Below are 25,682 nucleotides of genomic sequence, written 5' to 3' on the forward strand. Positions count from 1 at the left end.
CAGAGAGAGAGAGCCAGGGCTTCAATCATATCAGGCACTGTTATCAAACCCTTGTTATTATCTCAGGAGGAGGGGGAAAAATACACCCAATTCCCTCATGTCATAGGCCAATGACGTGTGGAAGTGGTTTTTTATAGCCTTGCTGCTGAATTGCATGTCAAAGAGCCCATTCAAAAAAAAAGATAGATAGGTAGATAGATAGTAACTTTATTGATCCCGAGGGAAATTCAAGTTTCCAGCATCACAGTTCCATAGTGCAAAACATGTTAGTAAAAAGGCAGTAAAAAAGTTAGTAGTGCAAAGTACAAAGTATAAAAATAATATGCCAGATATAAAAATACAAGGAGATGAAGAAAACTGTTAAAACTGAATATAGTGCAGGGTAACAGCTGTGATACAGGACTGTTAAAATGTGAATATAGTGCAGAAGAGGCTGTTAAATAGTGAATATAGTGCAGAAGAGACTGTTAAAATGTGAATATAGTGCAGAAGAGACTGTTAAAATGTGAATATAGTGCAGAAGAGACTGTTAAAAAGTGAATATAGTGCAGAAGAGACTGTTAAAATGTGAATATAGTGCAGAAGAGACTGTTAAAATGTGAATATAGTGCAGAAGAGACTGTTAAAATGTGAATATAGTGCAGAAGAGACTGTTAAAATGTGAATATAGTGCAGAAGAGACTGTTAAAAATGTGAATATAGTGCAGAAGAGACTGTTAAAAATGTGAATATAGTGCAGAAGAGACTGTTAAAAAGTGAATATAGTGCAGAAGAGACTGTTAAAATGTGAATATAGTGCAGAAGAGACTGTTAAAAAGTGAATATAGTGCAGAAGAGACTGTTAAAATGTGAATATAGTGCAGAAGAGACTGTTAAAAAGTGAATATAGTGCAGAAGAGACTGTTAAAATGTGAATATAGTGCAGAAGAGACTGTTAAAAAGTGAATATAGTGCAGAAGAGACTGTTAAAATGTGAATATAGTGCAGAAGAGACTGTTAAAATGTGAATATAGTGCAGAAGAGACTGTTAAAAAGTGAATATAGTGCAGAAGAGACTGTTAAAATGTGAATATAGTGCAGAAGAGACTGTTAAATAGTGAATATAGTGCAGAAGAGACTGTTAAAATGTGAATATAGTGCAGAAGAGACTGTTAAAAAAGATGAGGGTAAAAAAAGAAAAAGGCTCTTCAAAGGAGGACATATAGCCTGCAGTAGCAGTAGCAGCACAGGGTAAAGTTATATCAGTCAGTCAGGTGCTGCACAGTAAACCACACTGTCACATCTTATCTGCATGGTGCAGTAGTGACATACTGTGTTTACAGGATCAGATAAGCTGCAGCTCATTAGTGCGAAACGTAAACATCATTAAAACCATACCAGAACAACAACAAAAGTAGATATAAACAGGAACAGGATCAACAGCAGCGTGTATAAGATGACTTTACACTAAATAGTAAACTTACCAGCAGTTAAGTTGTGCAAACAGCTCCATTTGTCGACTGTATCATCTCTCTCTCTCTCTGCTGGTGACACTTTATTCAACTCCTCTGTGGTGTCAACTAACTGACTGACAGTAGTGAGGCTCGTCCTCAGGCCACGCCCACCAGCGCTGCAACCGACCAATGGCGTGTCAGGAAAGGGCTAACCAATCAGAGCACGTATATCTATGTAAACTATTATTGACGTCACAGGTGTTTATAGTTTAGATTAGATAGATAGTTTTTTTTTTTTTTAGATTTGCAATATATTGTTATTAATTGTTTTTTATTTGTTTGTTTGTTTAATTGACATAACAAACATTAATTACTTCTTTATTGTTTTCTTCCATTTACATGCATGTTCTTTTTAAATATCTATATATTGTAATTTGCTTAATTAATTGTATATATGTATATATATGTTTTGGTTTTTATTTTGTTCTTTTTTATTTTTATTTATTATTGAATTGGCGCTTTGGCAATATTGTTCACCTGACAGTCATGCCAATACAGCAAATTGAATTGAATTGAATTGATAGATAGATAGATAGATAGATAAATGGATAGATAGATGTATAGATAGATAGATCTTTTACTCCAGTAAAAGTACTAATATCACAGTATGCATTCATAATGTTACTTAAGTAAAATACAAAGGTATCAGCATTAAAAATATGAAGTATCAAAAGTAAAAGTACTCATTATGTAGAATAATCTATATTATATTATTGGATTATAATTATTGATGCATTAATGTGTTCATCAGTTTAATGTCTCATGCAGCTGGTAAAGGGTTAGGAGCACATTTTAATTACTTTATATACTGCTGGGTAGTTTAATCTATAATAATGCATCATTATTTATTAGTCGATTATATTTTGTATTAATAATCTGAATCTGTAACGTAACGAAAGCTGTCAGATAAATGTGGTGGAGTAAAAAGCACAATATTTCCCTCTGAGATGTAGTGGAGTAAAAGTATAAAGTAACAGAAAGTAGAAATACTCAAGTGAAATACAAGTACCTCAAAATTGTACTTAAGTAGAGTAGTTGAGCAAATGTACTTGATGTTGTAATGTTACTTTCCAGGACGACCTGAGCGAGTGTATTCAGTTGCATTCCACCACCGTACCCATACTTGCTGTATACATATATGTACACAATAACAAGTTGGTAATATACACACGCATTGCATAGATGATACATATACAATTATAAATATGCATTGATAATTTTTATTTTTCATTTATTTGAACATAAAAGTACCTAATTCCTTAATCTAATCTTCAAGTGCTCCAATTCCATATAATATATATGTACATACAATTTCAGTTTCAGTCAGGTGATCAGGGTATTATCCCTTTACAGCAACAACACAATTACATATATATGTTTTAAAATGTCATAATTGACAGTATGCAAAGTGCAATAAATCAGTTAATTTTTATAAAGGTATGTTTTAGCACCACAATATCAAATTTATATTTCCCATCTGTGCCCTTGGTGAAATAAAGGTTAGCACTTTGCAAGAGCTAAAATATGGTCTATACATAAATTCCATTACAGTTTTTACAAAGTGAGACTTCACCTCAGGCTGGACTGTTAAAGTATCTTCACCTGAAGTCAGTTGGAATGTCAACAGAGCCCCCTGCTGGTCATATTGATAACTCCAGTTAAACAGTGACTTCATTGTAACTCCTTAGGAGAAATGTTATCAGTAAATTCCCATGTGACATTAAACATTATGGCGTAACATTCAAGTTATAGAATATAATATTTACAAACATGATATTTACATATTGTGTAAGTCCATAGTGTCCATTCTCAGACATAGTCCCATAATCACCCCTAATCGGAGGTGTTACATAGTACAGTCTGGTCAACAGGTGTATAATTTCTGGTCATTCATGTCCATGTCAGTTGATCCAAAGAAAAGTTCTCAAACTATGCCACATGTTTGTAATTCCCTCTCCTGGCAGGTCCCGGGCTTATTTCAACATATTGTTGTCGCCACTTTGAGTGCCATCTCACCTGAGATCCTGCACTGTAGAGTCGCCCTGTTTGACCAGATTACATTCTGATGTTACTCTGGGTAAAGTCACTTCTCCATCAGCAGGAAACGAGGAACTGAAACCTGTCGAATGAAACTCGAACAGTTTCCTTAACAACAGTGAATGATTGCTTTATACAGAGGAAGCTGCACTGAGCATCATTAGAACTATTGTATCTCCAGTCATTCTTTGCTTCTCAGGCCAGGTCAGCTGTTTCCTGAGTACCCCTTCTGCACAAGTCCTCATGTTTCCAACAGATGCATCCCACTGCCGTTCATGTGATTTTTCCTTCTGCAATCAGTGTCTGTTATTCAGAGCATACATAAGTGCACAGAATATGTCCTTTCAAACCATCCAAACCAGTGGTGAGCAGCCTCAGGGAAGAGCCCCACTGAAAGTGACGATGGGCAGGCAGAGCAGGGAGCAGAAGCTGGGGTTGAGAGGCTGGATCTGTGCCGAGGATGGGGCCTTTCTTAGCCTCCAGTCAGCGGAACTGTCGGGTTTATAGCACACTGATATGTCACATCTATAAGGGAGGGAGACACATGAGTTAGATAAATAATGACACTTGTGAGTGGATGGTGTATATACAGTATGTGTGTATTTGTTTCTATTTATGTAGTTGGGTTCTGGCTGCAGAGGATGCAGGTGAGATAAGAAAATGCAGTTAGAATACAACAAGAAATAATAACAAGCCTGTCTCGTCTGTCTTTGAGACGAGAAATAATGTCTCTGACATATGAAACTCCTGAGAGATGTTTTTTTTTAAATTTATTTATTTATGTTGAAGACGTTAAAAGATCAGGGAAGCCTGTCTAGAGGGGCGACCACCACTTCACAGAACCATTTGTTTTGAAAGATTAAATACTTGTGGTGTACCACTTCTTTTCAGACACTGTGTACGTCTACATCAGTTCCTCTTTGTGTGTGTGTGTGTGTGTGTGTGTGTGTGTGTGTATGTGTGTGTGTGTGTGTGGACAAATTTCAGTTTTTCACATTTCTCGTTTTGAGACATTTTCAAATGACTTAAGATTTGGTTTTAAAGAAAAAGTGTGTAGTATTTAGGGGGATCTATTGGCAGAAATGGAATATAATATTAATAAGTATGTATTCTTTATCGTTGTGTTTTTGTTGCCTTAGAATGAGCTGTTTATATCTACATAGGGAGCGGGTCCTCTTCACAAAGCCGACTGGCATGTTTCTACAGTCTTTCTACAGTATCCCGTGTTTTCACGTTTTTGCGTCGGTCATCGTATAGTTATGCTACACACTTGGCACACAGAATAAGTTTCAGCTGGTTGCAATCTGCAACCTCACCACTAGATGTCACCAAACCCTACACACTGCCCCTTTAAGTTTAAGGTTAAAGTTAGATTTACATCCTGAGGTGTAGGGCTAGGGGCTATAGGGCATGCATTATGTCTATTAGGCTTCACACAATTACAGAAAGTGTGTATGTGCGTGTGTGTGTGTGTGTGTGTGTGTGTGTGTGTGTGTGTGTTCACACCTGGTGACACTCTGCAGTATTTTTTTCTCATCCTGGTCCAGACACACAGCAAAGGTTGTGTTTCCGACACCGCTGACCTGCACCTTGTCCACCTTCACCTCCGTCACGCTCAGCTGCTGCAAAAGGAAATAACAAATTAGAAACTAAATGCACTGCACATCATGAATAAAAAATTTGGAGAAGAAATTAAAATATATGCTACAGTAGATGGTGGAAAATTCCTTCAAAACTGTGCCAATATACTTGTACATCATTTGATATGCTATTCATTGCTGTTGCAGCGTGTCTGAGTTGTTTTACTTTTGTTTTTGAAGCACTTCTTTTTGTCCCTGAGTTGTAAAAAGAGCCTTGAGCTAAAAACCAATCATTCTGCTGAGATGTGTAACGGCTATTGCAAATTAAAGCTCCACATCTAAATGAGGTTAAGCTATAATGTTGAGCAGTTAATATTATTGGCAAAACACACAAGCAAAACAGACGCCTGTCTTGCCTGTGTTGTGGTTTTTTTTGTTCCATCAAGCTGTCTGAGTGAAGAACTTTGTTCTCAGTGTACGTGAGATGAGAGATTCAGTTGAGATGAGTTTGAGATGCTATCAAGAATGCATTGAGGTCTCTGTCTTTAAATAGACAATGTGTTGCAGAGTTGTTTGTGAAAACGTGTTGCTGCGGCACTTTTTTTTAACCACAAACCACCGCGACAGGCTGATGTCACGTCTTCAGTAGCTCACCTGGTTGTAGCCCTTCTTGCTTTTACAGTTCTGTCTCTTCAGGACCTCAGTCATCGTGAGCTGCAGGCACTCCATCTTTGAGTCTGACAGAGATTGATTTCATTCAATTATGAGTGCACTTACACATATGACAGTAATTGCTTCTTAATCACCTAATGCAGGTTTCAAAAGGAAAATATCAAGGGATTCCATTTAACATTAGCTGGAGCAACAGAATATACAGTGACTATGAGATAAATGAAGAAAATGAGTTGTTGAAATACTGACTTTCTAATGATAAATGTTTCTTTTTACCCCTAAACAGTAATTATTATGTTTATGTTACGTAGCTAATGTGCTGTCTCAATCAAGCACAGTTCATCATGTATTATAGTAGCCAGCGGCAGTAGCTTACCTAGTTCCTCAGGGTTCTTGCATGCTTTGGTTAAGTTTACGGACGTACAGACTTTGGTTTCTCTTTTCCACTGGCTTCTCCCACTAATCACCACCTGCATGGGAGGAGAAGATTATTGCTGTTATTACTGGAAAAAAAAAACTGAAATGAGAAACACCTGCTGCCTGACTACTACAGGAGGGAACAATATTTAAAACTGAGGAAACGTATCTAATGAAAGATAAGCAGTGTTGTAGTCAAGACCACCTAAACAGAGACTAAGTCATGACCAAGACCAGAGTGTATTGAGACCAAGACTTTGAGGGGTTGAGACTAAATCAAGACCAAGACCAGACCAGTGTGAGTCCCACGCTGCATGACAGACTTAAGATAAAATGTGGAGCATGCAAACCATATAGGAGCTGCTCAAATTGATCTGAAATATCCACATTCCCATAAAAACACCCACAGAAAACAAATGAAGATTCCTCCTATATACTGTATATGTAAGTGTGCTATGAGAAATGTCTTGATAAAATAATCAAAAGGCATTGCAGAGATGAATTTTGTGTGTGGGAATTTTTTCAACTGTTTTCTATGTGTAATCACAGTAATGATGTTAACAAATAAATCGGCCAATGCACAGGCAATTTAGTGATATCCCCGCAGTTGTGGTCTTGAAATAAAAATCCAGAGTCCTCTTTGTCTGAGACCGAGACAAGACCGATTAAAAATGTGATCGATTCTGAGACGAGACCTTCAAAAAGTGGTCTAGAGATCTGTCTTTGTCGAAGATGGACAGATAATGCCAGTAAAGAGGGACATCATTGTTACCAGTCTAATGCTTCATACCACAGTGACCACAGAGACAAAAGCTTGGTCAGGACAGTGCACGTGCTCATGACTGTTTAGCAGACTTTGTATTTTGGCACAAAATTTGGCGAGTCATTTCCTGGGTTTGGAGAAGTGGCCATAACCGAAACCAGTTGAATTAGGTTAAATGGGGTGAACCTGTGGTGTCTCCAAAAGGGTAATAGGATGGTTTTTTTCTGCTGATAAAATGGAGTATTTATGAATACTTTTCTTGTAAAGTGCAGCTTCAAGACATTCATTCTGATAGGGAATAAAATCACTCTCTTACCCTGTTGTACACCACGTCCAATGTTAGAGGCACTGCTTCTCGGTCACCGTCAATACCAAACCGTTTACTGGCAGCACCTATATAAAGATAGAAAAACACACACACTCATTAGTGATCCATGAGAGCAGTGTTTCAGTTCTACCGTTTAAAATAATGCTAAAATTCTGTTAAATATGACTACACACATTCAGACTTGTGAACAATTGAAGCATAATTAACACTGGGATTTTTGCCGTGACAGAAATTTTACAGACAGTATTCAATGAAGAAGATATTAAATTTGCAATGACAAAAACATAACTTTGCATGAAGAATATTGTGAGTAAATGAATAAAGCAAAGTCATTTTTTCACGGTAACTACCGGACATGAGGCATAAAGAGCGTTCCCTGAATTTTAACTTCTCAGAAGTGCAAGCGGTGGCGACAAGTGAAACTAAAAAAGTGGAAGTAGAATGAATCATAATATAGAAATAGCAGATGTTCCGCTGTCGTAAATGTAGTCCAGTCTCGACCTCATAAAACCTAATGATGCATTTCACTGCATGGAAAATGTGGAGGATTCCCTTCATTGCGGCACGGTTGCTAGGATACGTGCGTGTGTTTGGCTCGTGTGTCACACTCACCCATGGCCTTTATGGCTCGTGTTCCTGCGGTGTGACCCAACTCCAGGGAGTGGACGAAGACCTCGGTCCTCCTCTCTCCACCTGCCAACGTCAACTGCAACACCAAAGATCCTCAATCAATCACTGACATTTGGAGCAGCGTTACACTTTTTAATACCAACAACCAGAGGGCATCAGGGGCCTCATTACTTAACTTAAGTCTCAAAGATAGGAAAAATCTTCCTATTACAGAAGCAATTTCTAAAATCATGGCCGTGTCCTATCCTATCTCAGACCTCCTATCTTATCTTTACTTAAGAGATCCTAACTATAACTGTACATTAGATTCTTCATTCACCACTCGTCCTCTCATGCCTACATCTATGTTTAGAATGTACATGAGGCTGTCTGTATCTTTGATTACAATGTACTCGAGATGGACAAGCCATAATATCAACGGCTCTCACTTGTCACTTGCTAGCTAGCTTCATGGACAAAAGAAATGGGCGTTCAATTTTTCAATTTTTGCAACAAGGAGTCGAAGGCATTAATCGTGTCACCTTTTTAAATACAAATATACATATTAAATATATTAAAGTGTAAAACCAAAAATTGTAAATGTCATCCTAAACTGAGATTTCAGAGATTTCAGACTTTAGGAAGTTTCTGTAATGAGGCATCAGGTTCCTATTTTTGTTCACAAGTTTGTCTTTTTAAAATAGGTCGCTTGCAGGGATGCATACAGTATAGTGTGTTGTTGCTGTGCGTAAAAGTGTGTCTGACCTCAGCCTGATAGAGCTGGATCAGAGTTGGCCGGGCAGCGTAGCGGCAGTAGTACAGGACCAAGTCAGCCAGGATGGGCAGACGCTGCTCGTATGAACTATCATAGGACTCTGACTCCGTCTTTGAGGTTTGCTGCAGAGCAATACAAAACAATTAATACAATAACACAGTAAGATGACGTATGTATGTAGAGCCAAAACAAAACATTTTTGAAATGTGTTCATGCTCCAGGCTTTATCTATCTGCATGATAACAATTCTCTGGCATACACATTGGTTGGGAAATAGACGCCAGTGGCGATCAGTCATGTTCTTAGCTGGATAAACGTGAGGGTTAGTTTTAGTTTAGGAAGTGTAAAAGTTAGATTCCAGTTGTACCTGGCAGACGACGTTGGCAGGCAAGTTAAGCAGGCTGAGGGTGTTTCTTTCGTACCAAGGGTCCAACATGCCCAGGAGATGGGCAATGTCGTTAGTGCTGTCCCCTGAGCCCGTTAGGTGAAGATCCTGCTTAAGCAAAAGCAACAGTTACAACAGTGGAATCATCATATTTGTCTTTCTTTATTCTGTACAGTACAACTCAGCTCTTTGACAGCTTAGTAAATATGATGTCATAAACAAAACCTTGTGTTCTATGGAGCCTTTTTTCATATCTTTATTCAAGAGCGTGAGCGACTCTTTCAATTTGACTTATTGATTTCACGTTCAGATTTTGTAGTGCTTTCCCTCAAAATCCTGTCCTTGCACTCAAATAGCCCCTGCTTGCGCTTGAATTATCTCTCCTTCTGCTCAGACTGTATGTTTGCACTCAGATATATTATTATTATTATTATAAAGCCTTGGAAGGTGGAAGTGGAGGAACCTGGTTAAAGAGTAACCGCCAGTCAAGGACGCTCTAGTAAAGCAAACGCATCTCCAAAGAGGCAGGGATCATTTCATTGGTCAACACTACATCTGGCATTCTGTGGGTTGGGGAATTTTTACAGGGCTATTGCACAAAAAAATCTAAGAGCAGAGGAAAAATCTGAGAGCAGATGTTTCACAAGCACACAGAAGCACCCTGAGTGCAAGCAACAATATATCTGAGTGCGAGCATACAATTTGAGCAGAGAAAATCCAAGCACAAGCAACAACATATCTGAGTTCAAGAATACAGTTTGAGCAGAGCAAATCCAAGCACAAGCAGGGGCTATCTGAGTGCGTGGACAGGGTTTTGAGGGAGAGCATTACAAAATCTGAATCAATCAAGTCATGCTCTCAAATTGAAAGACCACACTCTTGTATAGGAAAAAAGCTCCATAGTGTTCAATGTATGACGTTTGGTTGGAGTACTCTTCTACTTACATTATACAGGGCTGCTCCTTTTGGCGTTCCAGTTTGAACCACAGGACAAGGAGACCTCAGACTCCCCAACCCCGCCGCTGAGTCCCTCTTCACAGGGACAAAGTAGAACTGAAGGTTGAAGACCCGGCTGAGCCGTGGACATGCACTCTCTCTCCTCCTCAGGCTATTGTAGGCTCGGGCCACCTTCCCTGCTACGTGATCAGCACCGAACACCACCACCCTCAGTGTGGTATTCTTAATGTCTTCATCGCTGCTTAGAATGGGCCTCCTTCTGAAGCAGACGTGTCTGAGAGTCTGACTTTGTGGCTGGAGGAAGGGCTCCGGACTAAGTAACTTGACTTGCTGTGGTAGAGAGTTGGAGCGTTTCCCTCGCACCATTGAAAGGTCTTTTGATTCTGTGTACCCTAAGCTTTTGGCCCGGGATAGCGACCGAGTGCTCCTGGGTTTGATGAAGATCCGGTACAAGTGCTGGCTGAGCCGAGCCTTGTTGGAAGACTTTGGCGAACTCTTTTCAGCGACGGGAGAGGAGGAGATATATTCGTCAGAATCTTCAAAGTAGTCGCTATCACCACAGACAGAGAAGAGGGACGGAGAGTAGGACTCCGAGGCTACGGACAAAGTGGAGAACATGGAGTCTTTGGAGGCGGTGGACAGGGAGGAGATGGTGGAGAAGGTGGAGGCGCGATGGTTGGCGCTGTAGCCGTTAGGGATCATAGACATTGAAGGCAATTCTACTTCATTTTCCTCCTCTTCTTTGTCTTCTTCCTCCTCCTCCTCTACATAATTTTCTGTCACATCCTCATCCTCATCATCATCATCTATGTCTACCTCCTCTTCCTCCTCAGCCTGCCCATTAGTGACCTCGTCATCAGGCTCATGTTCCAAAAGGATGTTCAGGACATCTGCAGGGATCAAAATAAACAATAAATAAATACTCAAATAAATAGAAATATGGTTTGCATTTCTGTCGTATAAAAATTGTGGATGGATTTCCTGGTGCTTAGAGAAGTAAGGAAAGCTGAATCTCCATCAGCTCAGAGCAGAAAGATAATTCCCATGTATGAATCAATAAAATATCTTGCAAAATACTTTACCAAAGTTATCTTTTTCCCAGTGAAACATGTAACACTTGGCTGTAGGCAAGGGTAGAGTTTGTAGCATTCCTGAAAGGGACGACAGAAAAAGAGAAAAATAACAGCCTATTAGAGCAATGTCCACTGGAAACTGGAATATTATGATATGATACACTGTATTTATATCCCCCAGTTCATGAAATCTGCCCTCTTACCATCAGACTTCCTTCCATTGGATGCTGGGATCCTCATGCTCTCCCTCAGTTGCTCGAGTCCCTGGATCACATGACTGCGGCCCTTCAGAGGTTCTCTCATGGCAGCGGCCGTCTCTAAGACATCACTTACCGCGGAGAAGATCTCACCCAATTCATTCACAGGTTTTTCCTGCAAAGAGTATTCATGATATGTTAAAGTAAAGGTACACATCTTGACACATTCCTTTATTATGGTCCTGTCTAATTCTTTAAATAGTTACACACTCTCTAATGGTTTGGCTTCTTCAAAAGTATGGATGTAACGTACAGTAGATGCAATGCTACACATTTCCTTGGTATTGCTTATATGGTAGTATAATGCAAAAAGCCCTTTTGCAATTATCTTGAAATACTATAAACTATTGGTATTCATTTTAAGGGGAGACATCCCAGACAAAAACATTGTTTTACATACATACATTAGGTTTTGGGCTATTTTGCTTCCATAACATGTCTTCTCTCAGACTAGTGGAAAGAAAACATCCAAAATACACATGTAGGTGTTTATTTTACTACACTTTGGTGGTCTGTAGAGTTCTACTAAATTCGCCAAAAGTTAGCTTTAGATAAAACCTCATTCGCGTATTTGAATATAGTATTTCAGAAAACTTGTTATACAACAAAATAATTGTCTTAATGTAAGTAATCAACATTTTTTACCCTATTTACCTGGAGTGTCTCCCCTTAAATGCATATAAGCAGGGTTTAAAGGTAAATGTAGTTTTAACTGATATCCGTATATAAATAACAATTGATTCCATAATGTAAACCCCAGACAACAAAGGAAATTTCAAACACAAATGTATACTCAAAATATCATTCAATTGTGCTTGAGAACTATCTATAGACTCATGTCCTTTATATATAGTGCAGAGCTCTGAGCACATACCTGCAGGGCTTCATGGATGCTGTGTAGAGGGTACTTGGTGCCTAGTGTGGACTGGAAGGCGTGTTTGATCAGGGTGATGTAGGTCTCTTTCTGCGAGTGCTGAATGCCACTGAGCTGCTCAGCCACTGAGAGAAAGTCAGCGGGCACCTCGGATGGGTTCATCAGCAGCACGGTCCTGCAGGGAAGCACACAGACGGGTTCACTAGCGATCACATGTGAGAACATGCGTGCAAATTCACATGAAGATGCACACAGGATGCTATGGTGGAGGTGGTGGTGGTGCGTGGTGGTGGTGCATGGTGGTGGTGGTGGAGTAGGGAGATGAAAGGGGACTTTCCAGGATAGGAAGTGCTAACCACCTACGTGCTATAATTCACTTTTTACTTTATGGATCCTGAGTGCTGTTTTTTTTTTTACTTCAAAGGTATCAGATCAGATAACGTTACTGTGAACCTTTGACATGTATGAAAAGCCCATTTTACCAAGAAAGCAGAAGGTGCAAAGATAACACACAGTCTGAACTGGACTGAAAATAAATTGTCACAAACACGCCACTGTTCAACAACAAGGCTGTACAAACACGTTTTACATGTGCACTCATACAGAGTCGGCCCTTTACAAATATATGTGTCTGAATATCACCAGTACTTGTTAAACATGGCAGCCTGCGATAAGTCACAGCTGAGCCAAGAACCTGAAGAGCTTTTTATTCTACATAAGTCCTAATTTGTGTATACATCAAGTACATACAGTATATTCTACAGTTCTACAGTTTATAGAGTAGGGCTGGGCGATATGGCCAAAATCTTCTATCATGATATAGGTAATTTCATATCTTGATAGCGATATATATCACTATATAGCATGTTTTCTGGTAAGTGAAAAAACAGTCTATAACCACATGGTAAAAAACTATTTTTGTATTCTCCTGTGTGAATTAAATACTTTACAAATGAAAAGCATTTCTTAATTTAATAAAGAACTTTAGTGAAAAAGTAACATAAACAGTTTCAAGTGAAATTACAGTTAAAAAATAAATAAATATTTCCATAAATCGCATTGAACTGAGTGTTAATGGAAAGTGTGATGTGAAAACAAAACCGCAATCTTCAAATGTTATATTCCATTTAAATATTTCACATGAGATTTTCTGAGAAATTTCAGTATGTATGTGCTTGTTATTATCAATTTAGACAACGTAATTGTGTATCTCGATATATGATTTCATCACGATACAATTCCATTGAAAGACAATAAATTATCATATTGAACTATCGCCAAGAGAGTACAATAGTTGTTTTTTTATTGTGTGAACTTACATGATCTTGGAGCACTGGCTGGGGGTGTTGAGGGACTGTTCTTCTCTCACGAGTCTCTGAAAGGAAATCCCTGTGAGGAAAATAGAAGTACTTTTTACATTTACTTGAGCAAATTTCTTTAAAATAATACTTTTACTACTATAATACTACTATTCTCAAACTATTTTCTACTAATGTCTGTTAATAAGTGGCTGAAAATGTGTGAAAACATAATGGGGCTGTCACATATCCACCATGGTTTCATATTTGATGCATTTCTTAACACTGTAATTACAAAATTAAGTTAATAATAGATTTAGCACAAATATTAAACCAAAATCAAAAAAGGACTTCATACTGTGTCTTTATGTCTGAGAGATCTTAACAAAGAAACACAGGGATGTATTCAAAAAAGCTACATAAAAAAAATCACTCATTCATTCAGTTCATTCAAATGAGTTCATTCAGTATGTCGCTGTGTTTTTAGTACTTCCTTTGACCCTTCCTGTTAATTTCAGGGTAGGTGTTTTCACATGTGGCTTCTGCTTTTTGGTTTTATAAATGCTGAAGCTTCATCCGCTTTCAGGCAGTGCTCAGTTCGACCTAAATCTTTATCATCTTCCTGTTATTGATGTTGTTGCCTCTGGTGTTTGTGGCGTAAGCAACATCCTTTTTGCACTGGAGTCATCCCTAATGCATTTATTTGACTTGCCACTAGGGGGAGGGTGAATACCAGGGTTGAAAAACGTTGAAGTGGTGTTTCAGAGACTCAGTGCAGACTGGTAGAGATATAAACACACACACACACACATTGGCATGGAAAAACCCATTATATTTACCTGGGGCCTTGATCTCCAGCTGTAGTGTGGAGAGGAGGTTTCTACACACACTGCAGTAAGGCTCAGGCCACGTGAGGAAGCAGCGAAACACCTCAACAGCTTCCTCCAGCAGCTCTGTGCCTGGAGGACAGTACGGTGTCTGCAAACGAGGCACAAATCATGTATTTTAGTGGGGATCAATTAATGGACTCCTGCATTAGTGTGGATCAACCACTCTCATCAGGTTCATCACAGCAGCTGATAATAACTTGTAAAATATTTTGTATTATAATATCCTGATGGATCAGATTGGTAATAAAACCTATTAATGTGATATATAACTGGCCTTTATGCCTTCATAAGAGGTGCAATATAACTTTAACTGGCAGTGTCATTACAATATTGCCTTATATGTGATAGTTTTCTTGTTCCGTTATTACATTACTGCTCAATTTTATCATTACAACATCAACTACTAACATGTCACGTATCGTGTGAGGTGAGTAAGTAGCTCAGTTTGGTGTAATAATGTGCTGTTATTTCATTAGCTACTGTTTTATTATATCACAGGCTTCTATGTCAATAAACCGCCAAAGGTACAGTTGTCACGTCATTACAAAACCTCAAAGCTGTAATTTTATCAGTTGCTACACGCTTCAAACTAAACTCTGGGGTTTTCAGTTCCTACTGAAAATAAACACACATCTCTCAAGAAGTATGTTGCAATTTAGTCAAAGTAATTAGTGTAAAAAATAAATGTATAGAGTCATGTTAACGTACGGAAGCAATCAAACAGTGGCTTCTTCTTTTGGCTTCTGTCTAACCCGTAATATATCGATTTCCAGTGACATGTGTACTGTTAACTGGACTGGACCACTTGATTTTTAAAACAGCCTGACTGAAAAATTCAAGCAAACAGGTCTTGTCAGGCCAGTGCGTGTTGTGCGTGACTGTTTTTCAATTGTACTAGAAGCTTTTGTCACAGTAACACATCTGAAAACGTCACAGCGGTCTGAAGTGAGGAACTAACTAACCTTTTCATAGTGCTCTTACACATGTGAAACACTCTGAATGATACTGAGAGGTGAAAGAGGTTTAAAGGTTTTGATAACATCTGGATGAAGATTTGTACCTGAAGCAACGTGGAGGAGAACATGATAGCGAGGGGAGCCACCAGCTCGTACTGACATTGCTCTTGAACCTGAACTCACACACATTGGCAGAGACAGAAAGAAAGAGAGCAGCGATTAAGTTAAACATTCAGTCATTACAGTAGTGTTTCACAGCAGTGAGGACATTACTACACAACATGTACAATATGGACAATATGTGACCTTTGATCTCCCACCTCTTTGGTCTTTCTGATGATTTGTTGTAAGAGGATGAGGGAGTTCTCTGGGTCCCTCTTCACCAGCTCCTCCAGGCTCCAGCGGTTCATTGATTGACCCGCCGAGCACATCAGCACTGAAAGATTCAACATGCACAGACAGCCACACGTTAAACATAGAAAGAGAAATAGAAGTCACATCTTTTGCTCCAACCCCAAGAAGACAATTTTACTGTAACTTCTCAAGTCGTGAGTTTACCCATAACATCTTTCAAAACTAGAAGGGCACTTGGCCAATCCGCTCCAAAATGTAATGGGTTCTTCCTTCTCCCATGCTACACCCTTCCACCAAGTTTCCTGAAAGTCGGGCGGGGAGTTTTTCTGTAATCGTGCTGACCAGCAGACAAACAAACCGAACCGAAAACATAACCTTGGTAATAAAGCTCTGTGGATATGAGAAATGAACGACGACTTCGGCAATATCAAAATCAATTATCAGTGTACACGTGCAGAGGTTAGTAAACACTTCAAATGTATGTCGTAAGGGTTACAGCAGACTGGTAGGAGACAGAGTCCATCATTAAGGATATTCAATAAAAAGTGAGGCAGCAGCACCACTAGCCAGGACAATACAAAACTGTTTGTACCCCAACAGAGCCAAAAACTAGTGATGCTGGGTCAGTTGTTGTTGCACTCTGACTACTGCAGAGGAAGTCTGTAACTATATCTGTATATGACCGGCAGTGTAAAAATATGTATTTTGCTATTTCCCATCATTGCTAAATGGGGCTGGTGTGTATTCTGACAGCAGCAGAAGCATGATGAGTATGTATTGGTAGTTGTGCTGTGCATTATAATAATACAAGTAAACCTTATACTGTTCTTTTTAACATAAATGTATGTTTTCTGAAGAGAGACAGAGAGCTCAAACTAAAAGTTTCTCAGCTTTTATTTAACCAGGTATAAATGACATTGTGATTAAAATCTCCATTTTCAAGAAAGCAACTGTGAAACCATGCCTTGCCTTAAATTAACCAAGTTATCATGATGTCCGACAATTTATATTCCTTCTGTACATTGTTCCACGTGGAAGAGACATTGTAGAAATGTATTTTGTCCTGAGTACCAGGATTACAACAACACAAGTCTATCTGAGAGCGCAGACCATATTGGTTTTGGTTTCTGAGGATGTACTGTATGTACGCAGGAGGAACCAGCCCAGGGTGAAATTCCTGAATATGCACATACAGTTGTAGCATACAGGGGTGTGCAAGCTTCTCCCAGAGACAGAGGATAAAGCACAGACATATAAATTATCCAAATATTTGAAGGTTAACTTGTTCCCAAGATGAGCTGTTGTTCAATATTTACTACTTAGAATCTTACTGGTGATGCAAACTGGTAACCGTTGGCACTCTGAGTATAATCAGCTAAACTCTGCTTATAATCTGCTTTATAGATGACATCAAGTAGACCATCAACATAAACTCTACGTCCACTCCATGACCATGAATGTATTCTAAGCTCAGTCTTCATTAACCCTAACTTTACTGCACATCTCACATCTTTATTGCACATCCATGTCACCTATGTATAAGTACGGACATTCAACTGGAGCAGCAGCTTTTTGCATATTATCACAACAAAATGAGAACATATACACAAACACTTAGAATTCATTGCAATCGGAAAATTCAGTTGAGATGAGACATGTCATTCCAGTTGTGAAATCCAACAAGTCATAGCCTAAAGCAGTGAAAGTGCATCTAATATCATCAAATAGACATAACCATAAACGCCCCTTTTTATTTCCTGTTGCAAAGTTTGTTGATGCAGTATCTGACAGGAAGTAAAGCTGTTGCCCTAGCAACGGAATAAAAAGGTCTACATCAGTGGGCAACCTCCGGGGTCTGAGAAGTGAAGCCAATATGAAGTGCCATGAACTTGCATTCTTTCTAATAACCAGCAGGGGGCGACTCCTCTGGTTGCAAAAAGAAGTCTGATTGTATAGAAGTCTATGAGAAAATGAGCCTACTTCTCACTTGATTTATTACCTCAGTAAACATGTTAAACATGAATTTATGGTCTCAATCGCTAGTTTCAAGTCTTCTTCAATACAGCATGATGTTCATTTAGTCAATTATGGTCCCATTTAGAGTCATATAGACCATAAAGCAGTGGATGCTTTAGGGCGTGGCTACATTGTGATTGACAGGTCGCTATCATGGCGTTGTCCAGTCTGGGAGTTGTCTGTGTTTTCGTTGTAAAACTTTCACAGTGTGTTTTCAGTTCATTAAAAGTTAATTATGACCTTTTTGATTGACTGGAAATGTCTTATTCAGCATTCGGTTGTATTGAGCTCCACCCTCTCGTGTCACTTCTGGCTGCAAAAAGACAAGATGGTGACGGTGTCAGTCAGTCTTGCGTTGGGTCTGAGACTGACATGAACCACAGGCTGGTTTGCAACTACTCACAGCAGGACTTTAAAGTCTATAACTGTCAGCGCTGCTGCACTTCAGGGGTGTGTTTTTATCACCTTTTATTCAGTGCGTCAGTTAGGGTGTTTGTTAGGGCAGATTTCCTGTTGCTAGAAAACAGAGCGAATGTATCCTCATCAAAAGACGTGTTTTGGTACTAGACATAAATAAATAAAATAAAGACGAGTTAAAGTGAAATCTACAAAAATTGGGGATAACTAGACACATATCACTATTGGACAGGTTAAAAGTGTGGATTAAAAATTTTTTTTTTTTTTCAAGAAAAGCACATTGGAAACTTGAATTCACATTATAGCTTTGGGATGTAAAGGAAGGAGAAGGTGTTGAGCTCTGATGGCAAGTTTTCTATTACAGTGTGAAATGGAAACATGAGATAAAACAACAGGACAGAGCTGTGCCTACAGAATCTCAAACCACACCAATCTGACGTCTGATTGCTGACGCCTCACGAGCGCCTTACTTTCCATTTGATCCCTCGATCTCAACGACTCCGACTGCATCTCTAAGGAGCTCAGGTTCCGAGGAAGTAACACATCAGCAGTTGTTCAGGTCACACCCAAATGTTTTCCAAGAAACTTGCCAGTTGCTGTATTTTTTCTAAAGTCCTCTGCACCCATGGAGTTATATCTAACATCTCTACAGGTTAGAGGTGTATTTGCATCATGAGTAGTTACTGGAAAGCTGTGCAGGTTTATGTTTGATGAGATGCCAGCACTGAAAAACAAAGCTGCAATTTTCAAATTATCCTATTTAGATGTAAATTTGAATTCAGTGTTATCACGCTCATAGACAACACGCACATCCCTGGAAATCTTCTAAACAGAAGATGGAGGCATGAAGTGAAGAATAAAACAGCTTCAGCGATCTTTAAATGTCACAAATCACATCATGATCGTCTATCAGGGTATAAACCCTAGAACGTCACTGTATGTAGCACTGGTTGATGTGTGGGATGCTGATGCCGATTTAATCTTCTGCCCTTCTTTTACACACTACTGCGCCACAGTAACTATCAGCCCCATGATGCCTCACTCACACTGCGGTCTGCGCCACCACTTCCTCCCAGCTGTCTATTCACACAACTTCCTCCAGCACCCAATAACACGTTCTCCCCGATGATCTGACAGCAAGAGTGTCATCAACAACACGCTCAGGCACCCATACACTCGAACACCTCGTATGCTGGCTGTCTGTCACAAGCTGCCCGCGTGTTGAGAGAGCGAGAACAAACAAACTGCCTTCGGTTCGAGTCGGCACTGTAAACAGCGCATATCACATTCAAATGCGTGTACTTGATATTTCTGAGAAGAAGTGTTGTTTGTACCTTCCTAGAAACAGAGGGCACTTGAGCAAGACTGCTGAATTGTTGCAAGTGGCTCTAGATTAGCTAAAAAAAAACATGAATAAAAAGATGTATTTCCATCCATAGGTCCATCAAGTGTCCCAATAAACTATTCCAGTGAGCAAGCATGCACAATATCAGGAGTTCCCCTAAATGGAATGCAGCCATCATCAATAATATTAAATACACCGCGCTTTTCCTACTCAAAATCAGGAATAAAGGTTGATTGTAATCATGCTAAAAAAACAAACATGCTTCTGTATCAAGTCCTCGTTTTTAAGATGCAAAGTTTTAATCATAGGAATGGACGTAGTCACTGTGACGTGGTTTGTGGACTGCCGTTTTGAAGCCTCGAATTCAGCATTTTGTTACAGTCGCCATCTTGTTTTTTTGCAACCAAAAGTCACACAAGAGGGTGGGAGTTAAGCACAACCGAACGCTGAATAACACATTTTTAGGCGACAAATATTACAGTTAACTTTCATGAACTGAAAACACAATGTGAAACGGTTAAAGTTGTAAGACGAAAACAACGGGCAACACCCAGACAGGACAACACCGTGGTAGCGACCTGTTAATCACAATGTAGCCACGCCCTAAAGAAACCCTGCTTTATGGTCTATTTGACTCTAAATGGGACCATAATTTACTAAATGAACATCATGCTGTATTGAAGAAGACTTGAAACTAGCGAACGAGACCATAAACTCATGTTTACAATGTTTACTGAGGTAATAAATCAAGTGAGAAGTAGGGTCATTTTCTCATAGATTTCTATACAATCAGACTTCTTTTTGCAAACAGAGGAGTCGCCCCCTGCTGGCTATTGGCACTTCAGCATTGGCTTCACTTTTCAGACCCGGAGGTTGCCCACTGGTTTTAACTGAAAAAATGCATCATAATTCCCACAGAAATTGCAGTAATTAGTTGTTGTTATATGCTGCTGTCCTCATCACTACTAGTGTCGCCCTGTTGGAGTCTTACCATTCCAGTGGTGTGCTGCCGTGGGACTCTGCCTCAGCCCGTCCAGACACCTGTCCAGAGCATGCTGGATCCTGTCCTCTGTGCACGACGTGTGCTGCATCTTCACCTGCTCAGGTTCTGTGGAAGGATGGGACACAGAGCTGGTATTAATGTAAGTAATATCTACTGTTTTATACATTCCCATTCATGGATTCTGTGGAATATTATCTTCAGGTCAGATGGTATGCGTGCATAATGTTCACATGCACACACGCAGACAAACATGAACCTCTCCTTCCATGAACAGTGTCTGTTATCACAGCTGTTTTGCATGAAGGCAGATCACCCGGTAATTATGAAAATGAGTCTAAGGAGATACACAAACCATAACATACCGCGTGTGTGTGTGTGTGCTCGTATGGTTGCACTTGTTTCTTGTACAGTTGGTTACCAGTGCGGCTATGTGTGTTGGTGTTTTGGGGTGTTTTAATTGCTGTGTGGTTGGGTTTATGCATGTTTATGCTACTGTATACTTATATTTATGTTGTTTACGCCACCTGTGTTCTTATGTTTATGCCTCTATTTTTATATTTTGTCTTTAAATGTAAACCACTTTGAGTTTACGTGTAATGAAATGTGCTATATAAATAACATTGCTATTAAAGGGACATTTCTAAGAGGAAGGAGAAACAGACACGGAGTTGCTTGTATTGCTGTTCTGTTGCCATAGTACCTGAAATGTCACATGCAATACAACACATATGATTTGACGCCTGTTCTGCCTCCAATCAGTGATTTTTCCGAAAAGTCTTTTATGAAAATGAGCCATATTAGCTACCATGTTCTGGGATATATTTGAAATATTAAATTATACCATGTCAGTTTTCTGCCACAAACCATACACATAGGAAGATTGACAGTTTTACAAAAAAAGGAGCCTTACTGAAACTCTTATCGCACAGAGGTTGAGTAAAAAACATGATGAACAACACGTATTACTAACTGCAACATTTAGGCAAATCAAAACAAACCCACAATTGTCACAGTATGACTTTTCTGGAGGGGTAAAAGAGAGAAACAGCCCCTGAGATTTCAGATTTATAATCAGTACCACACTCAGCACAGTTGTGAAACAATGCTGTGCATCAGACAGACATGGCGAAAACACTCAAACGTATAATTCCAGTATGACCACAACGTTGTTAAGTACATCATGTCTTCACCACGGACACATCAGGTTGAGCTGAACTTCACTTTTATAACTTTCAGTTTATCAGTGCATTGGGCTGTTTCCAGGTGTGGCAAGTTGTTTCAGTTCTGTTATGAAGGCATCTCATTGGAGGCGATATGCGTAACGAGACGCTAGGGACGTCCCATCGGTGACTTAAAAGAGTCAAGTGACAGATTTATCTTTTAGGGTCGATAAACAACATTCACGCTGGCAGGTGTTTAATGACACAGTTTGAAAGCTGCGACCCCAACCAACCAAAACCAAAAGTTAACCCCGACTGCTGCTATACCCAAACCAAGGAAAATGTTTCAGTAGAAACATATGCTCAACTGTACAGTGATCACTTCTTCACTGGTAACTACAACATTGCAAAAGCTTTTGGAATTCCCCTGAACTTCAGGGTTTTTGTTGGGGAACAGCTTGCACCCGATACGTTCAGACTCAGAATAACTTCAGTAAAGAAGCAGATAGTCAACACAATGACCACCTTTACACCTGGCTATAAAATGTGTTTTGGGTGATTAGATTAGGGCTACAACTAACAATTATTTTCATTGTCGATTAATCTGTTGATTATTTTTTTCGACTAATCGATAAGTTGTTTGGTCAGAAAATGGTGAAAAATGTCCCAAAGCCCAAGATGACATCCTCAAATGTCTTTTTTTGTCCACAACGCAAAGATATTCAGTTTACTCTGATAGAGAAGTAAAGAAACCAGAAAAAAATCCTATTTTAGAAGCTTGAATCAGAGAATTTGGACTTTTTTTTAATTAAAAAAATCACTCAAACTAATTAATCGATTATCAAAATAGTTGGCGATAAATTTAATAGTTATCAACTAATCCATTATTCATTACTCTTTGCAGCTCTGGATCAGATTGCAGTCAGATAGTGCTTGACCACATGAAAGTACAGATGTAAATTAACCCAAAACACATTGAGGATGGATTGCGATCCAATCGGCCGAGGTGGTCAGGGACACATTGTGACCACATTAAACACAAGAGTAAATGCAATTGCGTTTTCAATCCACATACAACAACTACGTAGGCGGAAATAATCGCGCAAACTAGAGATGTTTAGTTGTTCGAGCTGGAAAAAAACGATCAGATCTCAATGTGGACACAAGGGACACATATTATTACCAGGTGTAAATGTAATCAGGTTAAATCATATCTAAATACAATCTGAGGCACATTTTAATGCCAGGTGTAAAGAAGGTCTATGTTACTGCCCTGTCGTCACTTATCGGGGAATCCCTGTCTTGTCGAGCTCTTTGAGTTTTGGGGAAGTTGACAATGAATCCATTTGTTTATCACACGAATGGTGTTAATGGTTATGTGCAGCCAGACAAGGCAACGAAAACAATTTGGTTAAATCTGTTACTTTCCATACATTTCAACTGCAGCTCTTCAAGTGTGCATGGAGCATCTAGCCAGTGTCTCGTTTTACCTCATTATTTAGAGAAATTAAATATCCTCTTTTTGGAAACATACAGAATTTCTTTTGCTTTTTGACGAGAATTGAATTTTATGACATTGTTCATTTAAACTTAAACTTTAAAATGTTTAAATATGAACTCTGCATTTAACCCATCCTTAGCATTCACAGGAGCAATGGGCTGTTGTAAGGCGGTCGGGGAGCAACTTGAGGTTCGCTCAAGGACGCTAAGAGGACCCTTAATTAAAATAACCCTTAAATAAAAATAATTATTCATTATTTTAAAATAATAATTATTTATTTTAAAAGAATTATCTTTATTCATTTTTTTTATTATTATTATTATCATTTAAAATAATTTCAAGAATACTAGGATGACCTGGTTCAGTGACTGACAGTTTCTCTAGATGGGAATAGGGGAGTGACTGAGTGAATGGGATGTATTGATAAAAAAAGAAAAAGAAAAATAGTTTGGATCAAATTTGGATTTAGAAAATATTATGAAAGCTACAGTGTATTTTATATTTTAGACAAATACCAGAATTGAAGATGTAACATTTAATGAATATTCATTGTACTACATGGTTGTCGGTAATGCATCATGTTGCTGCTTGATATATTTTTAAAGCTTCTCTTACCTCATCTTAGAGTTTTACCATGGAAATACAGTATGTGTCGTGCGCAAATAACGTCTAAATTTGAGAAGCAGAACATCACCACTTCCCTAAAGAACCTTTATAAAGATTTGCCGTTTTAGAATTTGACCAGCTTAGCAGTTTTTTGTGTGTGACACATACATAACTAAATCGTTTTGATTATATTAATCAGAGCTAAATGTGCACACATTATTCATGAGTGATGAAAAACGTAAGCATTCTGTGTGTTTGTTAACTGCGTCTTTACAGAGTAAAATCAGCAGCACACAGAAAAACATCAAAAACAGATTTGACTGATTACATCTTCTCAAAATTTCCCCACAATGTGACAAATTCCCCATTTCACATGAAAGTTAGAAATAAATGAAAGCTGTCAAATGAATTGCGCTAATGAATGACTCACTCGCTCTTAAGCACCCACTCACCCAATAACCTGGCCTGACCACACACATACACCCACTTTAAAGCAATGGTTTGACATTTTGGAATATATGCTTATTTGCCTCTTTCACTAAGAGTCAAATAAGAAGATTGATACCACTCTCATATTGGTCCGTTAACTTAGCTTAATTTAGCATAAAGAGCGGAAACATGAGGAAACGGCTTGCCTAGTTTCGTCTGAAGGTGGCTGAGCAAAATCCATCTACCAGCACCTGGATTTTATTAACCTCAGACGGAGCCAGGATGGCCGTTTCTCCCATGGACGTATAAAACTGGATACAGCATTCGAGGCGGGGCACGTTCATTCTTATGAAAGTTGCTCAGTGGCGTATGAAGCAAAAAAAACTTGACTTCCGAGAATGGAAGGATTAGGCTATTAGGGCATTTTACAACTTTTAGGACCTGATGATTTAAATGAGGGCTGTTCAAGTGTTCGTACTGGGATGATGATTCACCTCCAAAAAACAAAACGTATCTGCAGAGTTACAGACGTCTCTTTTCCAATGTAAGTCTATGGGAAAAACCCTTTTTGGGCTCAACGGCATCAAGTGACAGACATGGAAATTGTTGTTGTTCCACAGTTATTTGTTCCACTCCTTTACAAGCTTTATGCTAAGCTAGCTAAGCTAAACAGCCGATGATACCAAGTGGTATCGATCTTTCCATCTAACGCTCGTCAAGAAAGCCTGTAAGCGTAGCCTTTTTCCCAGAATGTCAAGCTCAACAGTCAACATAAAAGTGAACACAAACACACCTATTGAAATGTTACACAAACCATTGTCCATATATCCACACATGCATATACAGTATCCACACACACACATACACTGTAGGCCTACAAACATCCGACCTGCCGACCTCATCATTAACTCAGAGGCAGGAAGCTCATGCAAAAAGTTCAGAAGGGCAGAGGAATGAAATTCAATTATCCCCCACCACTTCACTCCTTTTCCTACAGTTACCATTCAACAACAATACCAACAGCTCCAGAGGTAAACACATCAATGAAGCCCTTTTTCTCAGCGGGCCCTCCTCCCCAGAGAGAGGCATTGTGTCTAAGAGGTGTCCCGAGTGGCACTGAGCGGGACTGTAGAGCCGAGCGTGTCGGACACTTGTGCTAAGGGCTGCGCTCATTGTCGGGGCTGGACAGAGCTGGACGAGAGCCCGGCCGGAGTGGAAGGAACTAATAAGTCAGAGCCGTGATGACTCCTGCATCCAGGAGCGGGTTCAATGGAGACGTGTAACAGTAATAAAAGGTGGTGAAGACCTCATATATTGTGGCAAGATGCAGTGAAAGTGCTGTTCTGATGTTTATCAGTACTAGTAATAGTTCTGCTAATGACATCAAGTTACGGTTTCAGCACGTGTGTCTTTGTGATTTTACAGCCTTTTTACACAGAACGGTACTGGAATGATTTTATTCTCAAGGAAAATTTAGACACAAAGGT

At 39.2% G+C, this 25,682-nt stretch overlaps 2 protein-coding genes across 4 annotated transcripts in view; both read right to left on the reverse strand.

The window, feature by feature from the left end:
- LOC119485511 (phosphoinositide 3-kinase regulatory subunit 6) overlaps positions 1 to 1,564 on the reverse strand; it is a 30,543-nt gene extending 28,979 nt beyond the window's left edge. The window contains exon 1 of the mRNA XM_037765155.1: positions 1,464 to 1,564. The gene's annotated coding sequence lies outside the window, so the exon portion shown is untranslated. The remainder of the gene's footprint in view (positions 1 to 1,463) is intronic.
- Positions 1,565 to 2,693: 1,129 nt separating this feature from the next.
- Positions 2,694 to 25,682, reverse strand: part of pik3r5 (phosphoinositide-3-kinase, regulatory subunit 5) — an 87,994-nt gene continuing 65,005 nt past the window's right edge. For all 3 annotated transcript variants that reach the window (XM_037764997.1, XM_037765000.1, XM_037764998.1), the window contains 17 exons: positions 20,488 to 20,604; positions 15,685 to 15,800; positions 15,469 to 15,537; positions 14,358 to 14,496; positions 13,540 to 13,609; positions 12,221 to 12,395; positions 11,293 to 11,461; positions 11,099 to 11,167; positions 10,005 to 10,906; positions 9,042 to 9,167; positions 8,665 to 8,796; positions 7,903 to 7,996; positions 7,279 to 7,355; positions 6,159 to 6,252; positions 5,765 to 5,847; positions 5,037 to 5,152; positions 2,694 to 4,055 (listed from right to left, as the gene is read on the reverse strand). In XM_037764997.1, coding sequence (XP_037620925.1) covers positions 3,905 to 4,055; positions 5,037 to 5,152; positions 5,765 to 5,847; positions 6,159 to 6,252; positions 7,279 to 7,355; positions 7,903 to 7,996; positions 8,665 to 8,796; positions 9,042 to 9,167; positions 10,005 to 10,906; positions 11,099 to 11,167; positions 11,293 to 11,461; positions 12,221 to 12,395; positions 13,540 to 13,609; positions 14,358 to 14,496; positions 15,469 to 15,537; positions 15,685 to 15,800; positions 20,488 to 20,604 — 2,699 coding nt within the window. In that variant the 3' untranslated portion in view covers positions 2,694 to 3,904. The remainder of the gene's footprint in view (positions 4,056 to 5,036; positions 5,153 to 5,764; positions 5,848 to 6,158; positions 6,253 to 7,278; positions 7,356 to 7,902; positions 7,997 to 8,664; positions 8,797 to 9,041; positions 9,168 to 10,004; positions 10,907 to 11,098; positions 11,168 to 11,292; positions 11,462 to 12,220; positions 12,396 to 13,539; positions 13,610 to 14,357; positions 14,497 to 15,468; positions 15,538 to 15,684; positions 15,801 to 20,487; positions 20,605 to 25,682) is intronic.

This window comes from Sebastes umbrosus, chromosome 3, assembly GCF_015220745.1.
Source record: "Sebastes umbrosus isolate fSebUmb1 chromosome 3, fSebUmb1.pri, whole genome shotgun sequence".
NCBI classification, from domain to species: domain Eukaryota; kingdom Metazoa; phylum Chordata; class Actinopteri; order Perciformes; family Sebastidae; genus Sebastes; species Sebastes umbrosus.